We start from the raw sequence: 12097 nt of genomic DNA on the forward strand, positions 1-12097 counted from the left end.
TAAGAATTTCATATAAAAATATTTCTGTTTGGAGAAAAATGCTCCAAAATGCACTGAAAACATTACATTAAAAATTATTGAACTGGAAAGGTGGGAGGTTTCCCAAAATTGAGAAAATAGAAACATTTTCAAAGTTGGAATAACTGAAGTCAAGAGGTTTGCCTCTTTCGGCTGAAATCCATTCCCGCTTGGCCCCTAATGGAATTCCACCCCAGTTTCCAATTCCCTTTTGAAGCAAACATAGACCTGAGTTAACAAGATCACAGGAACCTTTGGAAAATCTGTACCCTGATGATGCCAAAGCTGGTTAGAGCAACAGAAGCACAGGGAAGTCTTCCTTAATGTTGGGAAGATGGTGGAATTGTGATAATAGTCTCTGCAACGTTTGCCTTGAGTGTTGGGCCATTGCCGAAACTTGGGGAGAAAACAAGCTGCGGGTCTTTTGTGGTTGGGATCAAGAAGAGTCAAGAAGGTGACAAAAGAGGTACAATTCATTTCTCTCCGCTTTCATTGTTCCCAAAAGAACTTCCCAGCTTGACGGCGCCTGTGCAATGTTTGCTATTGTCTCAGAACATCAAAATAAGGAAGACGTAATGCTTCTGTTTGAATTTCATATTCCGCAATTCCATATTCCATAATCTGGAAGGCTGGCTGCAAAACAGTTTCAGATGAAGGCCAGGCATGTGCAAAGTCCTCTCTTTGTGAGGCACATGCGGGGAAACGTTTGGGAGCATACTCAAAGAAAAGCAGTGCAAGAGTCTGAAGTCGTTGAAGTTCCGTCCCAGTTATTCCCGGTGAAGTTCCCATGCCTGGGTCTTCCTCTCGAGCAAGGGAATTCATTTATTAGTTCCAAACAGCAACAGTGACAGCTTTCCAGGACCTCTTGAAATACCCTTTACGCAGTTTTCATTTTATTTTAATTTCTATATACACACTCACACACGCACATCTTACTCTTCTGTCTGCAGTCAGCATTCCTGTCCATGAAGTCCTCCTGAGTGAGGGGCACCAAAGCTTTTCCAGCTAGGCAACGCTGCCCCCTGACAGGACGTGTCAAGCGCTTCTTCCCTGCGCAAAGGAGCCCATGCATGTTCCGAGACTCACCACACTGTACTAACTGGAGACGTCAGGTCCACTCTGGGTCTGGCTGGCCAACCCCACCGGTCTTGGGCAAATCATTTCGTCGTGGGGGAAGGATTTTATATGCAAGCCGCTGGTTTTTGCTCGTCCCCTCAGATGTTGCCTTCCCTCTTATTTTCTTGCTCTCATTAATTTTTCTGGTTGTCAGGATTGTTTCTTGAACTGGCAATGAGGCACCAGGAATTAGAAGATTTCCAATGGCAACTGTACCACGTTTGCTCATGCAGTGGGAATTCCGGAGCTATTTGAGAGGGTTCACCGTTCTTAAGAAAACTCCTACCAAATTCCTCTGATGCATTAGATGACCGAAATCGAAAATTAATCCTAATATTCACTTTGGTTTATAGCAATAGCCCTTAGACTTATATATCGCTTCACGGGGTTTTCACAGCCCCCTCCAAGCAGTTTACAGAGTCAGCCTATTTTCCCCAACAATCTGGGTCCTCTTTTTACCTCCCTTGGAAGGATGGAAGGCTGAGTCCAGCCTTGAGCCTGGTGAGATTCGAACTGCCAAATTGCAGCCAGCCGGCAGGCAGCAGAAGGAGCCTGCAGTACTGCATTCTAACCACTGCGCCACCGTGGCTCAATATATTGTTGTGATTACCCATTTAGCTTACCCATTAAGATAATACGGCGTTTTGATTTGGGGACCAGCTCTGGATGTGGTCCCAGGGCCTTTAAAGGCCATTTGCAGCTCTGGATCTCAGATGGTGGATTTGGGGTTTTATCTCATGCTATTTTCCCCTCCCCCAGAAGACCCGGAGAGCTTCTTTTAGCATCTCACGGGCTTCAAACACCTGTTTGAGCTCACTCTGGTTTGAATGTCAGATGGTTTCCATCGTAAAGTCTTCATCTCAAATCCTTGGAAGGGCAGGTTGCTCTGTTGGCTTGGCTTGAAACATTCTTAAGAAGAACTGCCAACCCTTAACTGTCAGCTAACTTTTTTTTGGAGATAAGATCTGGTTCCCTCATTCACACACTGAATGATATAGGATTGATTAAGCTTCATGGTTCCAATTAGCATTTTTAAACATTCTAAAAATTTAGTTATTTATGAAATCTATTTGCTGCCCATCTCATATCCAACGATCCTGAATGGCTTACAGCATTCAAGCATTAAAAAACATTTATATCCATCACTCCTAGAAACGCAGCCGATAAAATAATTAACAAATAAAATCATTAACAGCAGATGGCAAAGAAGGGAGCTGGACACACAGGGAGGGGAGATGGGATTAAGTTTTAATTAGTCCAACACCTCCAGTATGAAGCTCCAGTATGAAATATTAATTATTTCCATAATAAATGCAAATTAGGCACCATCTCCAAAAACAGATTTCCAAATCTGTTAAATGTCGGTGCACTGGGGTTGTGTGCATGTCAGAGAGAAGGGTTTTCAGAAAGGTAGCTTTTTCATGAAAAAAAATCAATTTAATTGACTGGTTAAGTAAACATTGTTGATAAACATCAGTTTAATTTGCATATATAATTCCTAGAAGTAGTTGAATCACACACAACACACACACACACACACACATAATATTCCTTGAGGTAAAAATATGTGGTAAGATATTTGGAGATCTCTTAGTCTCTTTCCAAGTTCAAAGGGCATTTTACCAAACGATATCGTAAAAAACGACCTAGCGTTTCACCAATGGACTACTGCACTGAGTTCCACATGGGCCCTCTGCTTGAAGATGATCAGAGGTGCAGCTGGACCGGAAGGCAGTGGGTAGAAATGCATCAATACGTCCTCCTGTCACCACCGCTGTGCCAGCTGCAGTTGCAGCCATTTGGCTTTAAGGCGTTGGTGTCACCACTCAAGAGATATGATCTAGTTCTGAGGGACCCCCATGGCTGGCAGTCCCTGCCCATCCTGGAAAGACAGTTGGAGGAGCTGTAATCCAGGCCCAGGAAGGGTGCCATCTTGGTTGCTGTGAATGGAACAGCCTCCTCGTCAAGATTCCAGCGATTGCCCTAATTAAATCATGAGCCTAGAACCAAACTTCAGAAAACTTCTAAGAATTTATTAGGAGCGACATACTGGCATGACTTGTATGAAGCTGATTCTGGCATACATAACTACAGTCACCTGTGACCCCGCTCCTCCTCCCCCCTTGGTGTGTCATAAATCAGTTTCTCCAATTAAGCGCATATGCGTCATCCATCACGTTCTCCAATTAAAGTTTTTCTCGGGCAAAAGCTCCAGTAGCTTAGCTACAATCTTTTTAAAGATAAGATTGGAATGGGCTTCTAAGTTCGTTTGCCGTATGCTTCTCCAGTCTTCCTCCCCCCGCTACCCCTCTTTCTTATGGCAACTTGGAAACAAGCGTAGGAATGTTTTACAAGTTGGCGCCAGGGCTTGGCTCCTCTCCTGAGCATCAAAAGGTGCGAAAAACCTGGTTGTTCCCTAAGCCAAAGATGGGGTGGAGCCCCTCAGGAATTTTATCTGACATTTCTTCCAACGAAGTGTTCTCCCTGGGGTCTAATTGGTGCTGGGCGGCCTCTGAACTGAATTAATGCTGTGTCAGTTAGGTGGCCGCCCCACTTCTAATTGGAATAAGTTGCTTTTACAGGATGATCTTTCTGCATCAGAAGAATTTAGGAGATGATGAGACTAGTGTAAGAGTTAGTAATACTTTTATTTTTATTTTTTAAAAGAGATTTTTTTTCAAAAGAGACCTGTTCAGCCTTGGAAGGAAGGAAGGAAGAAATCTTTCTGTGGTTCCAAGCATAGAAGATGTTCTGCCAGTCCATCCTCGCTGCTCTAAATTCACATTACATATGTTTCAAATAACGGAAGAGTCAGTTGCCATCTGTAAGACTCTTGTGAACAGGTCTTGATGCAGGATAATCCACTGCCATCTTCTACTTCCTGGTGGTTCTTTTAGCTTGTGTAGCATGCTTCTTCTTGCTTCGTTCAGTCATTTTGATCTCTCTCAAGGCAATCATGGACCGGAGTCCAAATAACTGGTTGGTAAAACCTTTGTTTCTTTTTATCACGCTGTGTGTGTGTGTGTGTGTGTGAAATTGACTGATTCTGGGCATGTGTAGACATGGTCCCATTCCCTTCTAGCCCACTTAGTCCTTTCCCACACTATCCAATGAACGCCAGCGTCTTGTCTGGAAGTTGTTTAACTTTGGCATGCAATTCCAAGATATAAAGTGAGCATCCGATGCATTGGGTAACCTGACCTCTGACACAAACACACAGGGAAGATTTTCAGATAAATCCATGCAGGAGAAATCCAAAAGTCCAACATGGCTGAGAATGTCTATGGTTAATGCAATGTTTCAAGTTCTTGAGTCTTTTCTGACTGTTTCAATTCTTATGTCTCTATGTAAAGATCCTTTTAATTCCACTCTTGGTTATCCTGCCAATTGAAGGCTTTTTAATTACTTCCCACCTCCTGCATGTTGGAGAAGTGAGACCTATTTCTCATTTCTAGGATTTGCCCAGCCTCAAACTCAAACCCCATTTATTTTTCAGAAACAGCTTTTTCAAAGGTAACTGTAAAGGATTATCTCTGACCCGCCCTCAAGGGGTGTCCAAGAATACCATGACACACTTTGTGGCACTTGGGCGTAAACTTTCTGCCGAATGGCTTCCCTCTTGCCTGCCCGCCATTTCATGCCCAGCCTGCCTGGTCCGCTTCTTCCTTGTCTCCTTTTCCACTTCCCCTTAGCTCTCCTACGTGGATGCTGACAGCAACCCCATTGGAGTGGTGCAGATGACCTTCCTGAGGCTCCTAAGTGCATCCGCTCACCAAAACATCACCTACAACTGCTTCCAGTCTGTGGCGTGGCATGACGCCACGGTGGACAACTATGAGAAGGCCATGCGCTTCCTGGGCTCCAATGATGAAGAGATGTCATACGACAACAGCCCTTTCATCAGGGCGGTCTTCGATGGCTGTGCAGTGAGTAGTGGTTGCAGAAAGGGGAGACCCTTCGTTCAGCGGGAGGGGGCTGGCAACCTCCTAGGCTGTCCATGTTGATAGTAGGACCTCCTTTTCATGGGTGTGATTGAGGAGGGGAGGGCAAAAAATAAGAGGGAATAGATTATTTTTCGACTAATCATCATCATTTAATGTCCCCGTGATTCCTTGCATTGGGGTGGAGTCTGGGCAACTGAATGGAGCTGAGTATTCACTGGCCGGATGCCTTTCCTGTCACCTAAGCGGAGTTCTATTCAGCAGATATATTCTCAGTGTGCCCAGAGAGAGAAATATCTGCCTCTACCTAGGATCGAACTCACAGCCTCCTGATTGTGAGGCGAGAGCTCCACTTCTAGGCCACCGCACCACTCGAATGTCTAAAAATAATTATTACTGCCTATATTAGCTATCAACAAAAAGAGTTTAATTAAGGGGACTATAATAATACATTTATTTTGGTCAGTAACCAGAATTAATTGAGTGCAGCAATCAGCAGTGGATTTCTCCCGTAAAAATCTGATTTTACGGAGAAAACGTGACATTCTTCTTCCACTAATAGAGATTAGAGTGATTAGAGCCTTTGGGTGATTGAATGAAGGATCCACTTAATTTGGGGGTAGGAGGAGAGGAAGTATATATATATATATATATATATAGGGCACCGTCAAAGTGGTGAGACAAAGTGAGTTTCTGATGGGTACCTGTGCTAAGAAACTACAGGATCTCAGAACAAACCACGGCTTTTAGCTTTTCAGGTTCTCTAGACCAGGAATCAGAGACCTTGGCCTGAGCAGCATCCTATACAAGAGCGACAATTTTATGTGCCCTTCTTATTAAAGAACTGAGTTTGTTTAGCCTATAGAAGGGAAAGTCAGACAAAGGGCAAGCGTCTTCCAGTCCTTGAAAGCAGTCACGGGGAAAAAAGGGTGGGTAGATCCCAAGAGCCATGAGGTTTCACAGCAGGGAGAGATCTGAAGTTGAGATTAGAAGGCATCTCCTGACCCTGAGAATTGAGGGGTCTCCGCGGATGGAAGCTCTCAAAGGAAGGCCTGAGGTCTTTTGCCTGGGGGAAAAGGGTGGACTAATGACCTCTGAGGTCCCCTCCCATCCTACCGTTTGGAGAAAAAGATGGAAGATTTTCATAACTTATAGTATTCACAGTATTAACTTTACATTTCAAAATTAGTACTTCAGTGGAAATGCAGAATTCACCTCCCAAAAAGTTTGTAATGGGGTCTGTCCATAAGTAAAGATGGAGCACCTTTTGGGGACTACCTGCAAAATCTTTTTAGACCAGAGAGAGGGAGGGAGTGGGGAGGGGAAAGAGGGAGGGAGGGGGAAGAGAGACAGGGAAAGGAAGGGAGAGAGAGAAGGATGGAGAGAGAGAAGGAAAGAGGGAGGGAGAGACAGGGGAAGAGGGAGGAAGGGCGAGAGAGGAAAAGAGAGAGGGGGAGGAAGGGAGGGAGGGAGGGAGAGACCTCCAGCTATACAAAAAGTCGTACATAGATTCATACACTTGTACAAAAATGCCTTATATCAAGGAAAACCTTTGGCAAAACCAGTGTGCATTAGGCAGCATTTTGAACAAAATGTATATATTTTAGAAATATGAACAAAAAGATATAAACCTTAATGGGAATTTTTTGTAAAAAATATCCAAGTTACAGCAGAGCAAACTTGATATGCAATAAAAGAAAAAAGATTGAAAGATACCCAAACCGACCAGCTTCGCCATCCCAGAGTTGGCAGGAGCCATGGTTTGCAGCAGGCTGCACATTCAACCCAAGCCAGGATTTTGTTGTGTTTTGTTTTTAAAAAATTTCTAACTCAGCATAAATTTCCTGCTGTCAAACAACAACGTGCTTGGCTATTCAAACAGCAGGAGGAGTAAGAAAATGGAATGGAGAGCAAATAAAATAATAAGATAAAATAAAATGGAAAGAAGGAAAGGAAGGGAAAGGAAAGGAAAGGAAGGAGGAAGGGAAAGAAGAAAGGGAAAAGAAAAGGGAAAGGGAGAAAAGGAAAAGAGAAAGGAAAGGAAGGGAAAGGAAAGGAAAGGAAAGGAAAGGAAGGAAAGAGGGAAAAGAGAAAGGAAAGGAAGGAAAGAGGGAAAAGAGAAAGGAAAGGAAGGGAAAGGAGAAAGGGAAAGGGGAAAGGAAAGGAATGGGAGAAAGGGAAAAGGGAAAGGAAAGGACAGATGGAAGGGGAAAGGAAAGGAAAGGAATGGAATCTGTACACCTAAACGGCCACTTGTCCTGCCTTCTTCCTCTGCAGGCAAAAAAGGGCTACCAGAAGACGGTCTTGGAAATCGGCACCCCCAAGGTAGAGCAGGTCCCCATTGTCGACATCATGTTCAACGACTTCGGCGAAGCGTCTCAGAAGTTCGGATTCGAGGTGGGACCAGCGTGCTTCCTGGGCTGAGGGCCGGTTCAGAAGACTCTCTCCAAAAGGGCAACTTCGTAACCTCATTGTGCCTTCTCTTTTTGGCTACTTCCTCTTTTTCGTCATTGCTGTTTGTGGGCCACCCCGTGCACGTTCTGAAACTGGACAGTTTGATGGGTTTGATTTTTTTAAAAAAACCGCTCTCCTGTTTACCCCGACATCAATTTTGCCACAAGACTCTTCCCCTCTCCCCTTCCCCCAACCCCAGTCAAAATCCGGACCCTGCTCCCCAACCGTCTCCAGAATCACATGACCGAGGGGCTCTCCGACTGGCCAGAGCAAGCCTTTTCCTCCTTTGTTGCGCCTCTTCATGGAAACCGCCAAAGGGCTCCACTCTCATGCTTCAATGTGTTGCCTTTTCCTCGAAACCAGAACATTTCCAGCAGGAAAGATGCCATCCTGCCGCCTTTGCCTTCCTGCCTTCCTTCCTTTCAGCCACTTCTCCGCATCTGAGGGAAAACTGTCCAGTGATCACCAATTTCCCGTCACTGGAGAGTCCGCAGACACCATTGAAAGCCATCAGCCGGGCAATGCAGCCTGACCTCTGTACAGAAACATGGACGAAGGACTCTCGAAACCCCCTCCTTGCTTGGATTCTCTTCTCTGCTGGGGTTTTTCTCAGAACCTAGATGGAACTCGGAGGGGCCCACCCGCCAAGAGACGTTCCTCTGGTTCGGTTCCTCTTTAGTTCACAGGAGAAACACCGGGAACCGAGACCGTTAAAAGTGCCAGGTTCTGACTGCTTATCCCAATATGATAAAGGTGCTTCTATTTTTGTATTTTGTAAGTAAATATTTGTATATTATTATATTAAATATTAAATGTTTCTGGGTTCAAAGCATGCATGTGAGTTGCCTGTGCACCACAGGGCAGCCAACTTGTCCCCAGCATCCGACGCCTTCGCTAAGACCAAAGTAGGAATCAGCAGGGAACCGTGTGCTCCCCCCAGACTCAGGAAGCAGGTTTCCGCAGGCCCCCCCATCTCCTTAGGAGTGATATGCCTCAGCCTTATAGGCACCCAAGCCAATGGGATTAAAATTAAGCATTGTTGAACTTTGGGGGAACTGAGGCAGGCGTGTCTCTAGACAAAGGAAAACAGCTGCCATCTTTGCGCCAAAGACAAGCAATAAAGATTTATGGCCAGCTCCCTCACACACCCCTTCTTCAGGCTTTACCTAGTGCAATGTAGAGGTTTTTTAAAAATATCTTTTACCAAGAAAATCCCCCAAAAAAATGTTCTCTTATCTTTATTCCATTTTTTGTTGGTGCTATAGCTGTTGGAGGAACCTTCCAGACAACCCTGGCTGAGCCCTACCAGGAGTCCCTCCCAGCTCTCCCCTCATTTCATCCCGGTGATATACCACCTGTCCCCACCCTGTCCCTTCATGACCTTGTATCATGTGAGCCATCAGCCTGTCCTCGATGGGTCTGATGAGCGAGTTAATTCAACTGTTCTGGAAGTCTGGATTTTTCTCCGGTAGCAATAGGCTATTCATGCAACGCCTCTACCAGGGTAAACATGCCAGATTTGTATTCAGTTGCTGAATGTTTGTGGTGCTAATTTATGACTTTATTCAATGTACTGAAGCCAAGGCCAGACTTGATCTGTCTCTACCACTCCCCTCCTCTGTCTTTCCAGAGCAAAACTGAACAGTGCAATTGTGTGTGTCTTTCTCCAGTGGGGGGCTTGCAGCCACCCCCACCCCCCACCCCCTCTCCGGCTCACTGCTCCCATGCGTAGAAAGGGAAAGAGCACCCCATGCCTGGGCTGCAGCCTCGGGGCCAAGGGGAAGGGCACTGCTGTGAACTGAATGGGAGCCTTTGTGAGATGTCTTTTCCCATGGCGTTCCTGACCCAGGGAAGCTCCAGGTGTGAGAGTATCTAGCCAGCATCTACCTTCATCTGTAGACTCCCCTGCTGGGCCAGCTGAGCTTCCTTCTGCCATTATTAGGGGCCATTACCCCACTCCTGCCTTCCTTTCCCACCGAGTAGAAACCTCCGAGAGTGGTGGTCAGGATATTGCTTGGAGTTCTTCATAGGCCAGGAAATGACCAGTTTCTGATGGAAAACTGCCACGGCCCCTGTTGCCTCTTGAACAGCCCTGTTTGGCCAATCTTTGCCTTTGTCTCTTGAAAGGGGTGGGAAACCTTCCCCGTAACCAGGCTCCCACTCTTCATTGGCAGACAGCAATGATCTGTCCCACCCCTGGCAGATTTATTCCAGGGGACAAGCCTCTTCAAGGATCCCTGAGCTGGAGATCCTAAACTGGAGCATCCCTCCAGAAGAATTCCCCGAAAGTCAACGGTTCAGAAGCTGCCCTGCACCTCATCCTCCAACCTTGGCACAATATTCATGGTGCTCTTTCCCTTCCTTGGGGAATTTGGGGGGAATCACCACATGGGGGGTGGAGAGCCAAGACACGCTCTCTTTGGTCATGTGATTCTGATCTGATTATTTCATCTCCCTTCCTTTCCTTCCCTCCCTCCCTCCCTCCTTTCTTTCTTTCCTTCCTTCCTTTCTTCCTTCCTTCCCTTCTCTCCCTCCCTCCCTCCCTCCCTTCCTTTCTTCCTTCCTTCCTCTTTTGGTGCTTCTATCAAAATCCTACAGAATTTTGTAAAACTGTACTGTTGTGTCTTTCATTCCTGTTCCATTTTTTTCCTCCCCTCCCAGAACACTTAGTTACCGTATATTGCAATAAAATTTGCTTCTTGTATTTGCAGACATATCTTTCTGTGTAATTTTATCCCCTAATATATATATATCATGACTTGAACAAATGTTGATAAAAAAAGTATGAAAACAAAGATTTAAATACATAGAGCCCCCTCCCCCTTTGAAGTGAGGATGTGTGGGTATGACACACACACACACACACACACACTTGTGTATGATCAGGTGACTCTATTTGAACAGGTTTCCAAATTCCAACCTATCAATGCCCGTTAGAGGTATTTTTAAGAGAGAGAAAAAAATTGAACCTGTGTAATAAAGGAATAAGTGTAATCGATATTTTTCAATAAACCAAGTTTACTGTTTCCACCTAACCCCTTGATGTGAATGCTTCTTCTGCCTGTAGGTCCAAACCCCCTTCCTTCCCCCACTTTTCCTGATTTCCCCAAACCAGCCCAGCCTTGAGGGGGTGGGGGCACAGAAGCTTCACCAGCCAGGCAGCTGTGGGTCTTGAAAGGAAAGCGGTGAAAGGGGGCACAGAAATGGGGGCAGGGGCAGCCGTGGAATGGGGAAGAAAGCTGTCTGTAGAGATGCGTTAGCTGAAACCATGCTTGCCTCTTGCTCTGTTCCATCTGCCTTAAATCTTGGGCCACTCTTGTTGGGTCCCCTTCTGGGGAAGTCTGGCACCCCTCAAAGGAGCGACTCTGTTTTCTGACTCCTGCCCTGCGGAGGAGCCAGCCTTTCCCATGCTGTAGGCCAGAGATAGGATGCCAGATCCCCACAGTCAGGGACACTTGTCCCTCTCAGCGAAACCAATTTCTATTCTTCCTTCTCCGGGAGAGAAACGATGCCATGGGTATAGCTGGCATCTTAGCGGAAGTTCAGCCCTTTTTGTCCTCAATGCCTCCTTTTCAAGGAATCCTAATCCAGGTCAGCCTATCTAACCAAGAGAAGGACCAATAGCAGCCTACCGGTACTTGGGCTCATACAGAGAAGAGGGGAGTCAGCTTACTGAAGCTTATGCCTGCAAAAAAACTTTAATTGGAGAATGTGATGGATGACACCTAGTCTAGAGGTGGGATTCTACCGGTTCAGACCGGTTGTATAGAACCGGTTGTTATGATTCTGTGCAATTCAGAGAACTGGCAAATCGTGCCCCTCTCTGCCTGCCCTCCCTGCCTGCCTGCCCTTCCATGCCCAGTCAGTCCTTATCATGCATGCCCGACATCGCTGACTGCGTTCTTTCCCGCCCAGTCGCTCCTTAAGGTTTTTTCCCCCCTCCCGACGATCAGCTGTTCCTATGATTAGCTGTGCCAAGATTCCCCTCGCTGTCTTACTGCTTCACCCAGGAGGCTTCCCTGAGGCCCAGGAAGGCAAAAAATGGATGAGCACAGCACCACCATCACTCGTGGCTCCATTTTTTTTCCTTCCTGAGCCCCAGGGAAGCCTTTTGGGAACAAAAACGCCCCCCGGGAGGCTTCCCTGAGTCCCAGAAGGCCTCCAAAATGGAGGGAGCAAAAAAAAAGAAGCCACATCCACCCAGTCACATGGCCACGCCCAACTAGCCACGCCTACAGAACCAGTTGTTAAAAAATTTGAATCCCACCCCTTGACCTAGACTGTGTACGTGCTTAATTGGAGAAACTGATGCGTGACACACATTATGTATGCCAGAATCGGCTTCCTACAGGTCATGCCAGTATGTTGCCTCTAGTGAAGTTTTTGAAGTTTTTTGAAGTTTGGCTCAAGGCTCGTGATTTAATTAGGGTGATCGCTGGAATCCTGACACTTATTATCTGAAGCACCTGAGGGCAGGGCAAGAAGTAACGGGTGGAAGATTATTTTATTTTAAACATTTTTTATTCAGTTATAAAGTGTTAGAAAGTGCAAAATACAAAAGTAAATAA

At 45.9% G+C, this 12097-nt stretch overlaps 1 protein-coding gene across 2 annotated transcripts in view; it reads left to right on the top strand.

Moving 5' to 3' along the window:
• The window catches only part of COL5A1 (collagen type V alpha 1 chain), a 250402-nt gene extending 239838 nt beyond the window's left edge, over positions 1-10564 (top strand). For both annotated transcript variants that reach the window (XM_026719149.2, XM_087914298.1), the window contains exons 65-66: positions 4827-5060; positions 7353-10564. In XM_026719149.2, coding sequence (XP_026574934.1) covers positions 4827-5060; positions 7353-7499 — 381 coding nt within the window. In that variant the 3' untranslated portion in view covers positions 7500-10564. The remainder of the gene's footprint in view (positions 1-4826; positions 5061-7352) is intronic.
• The last annotated feature ends 1533 nt before the right edge of the window (positions 10565-12097 follow it).

The sequence above is a fragment of the Pseudonaja textilis genome, chromosome 17, assembly GCF_049901715.1.
Source record: "Pseudonaja textilis isolate UNSWEBS1 chromosome 17, rPseTex1.2, whole genome shotgun sequence".
NCBI lineage: Eukaryota > Metazoa > Chordata > Lepidosauria > Squamata > Elapidae > Pseudonaja > Pseudonaja textilis.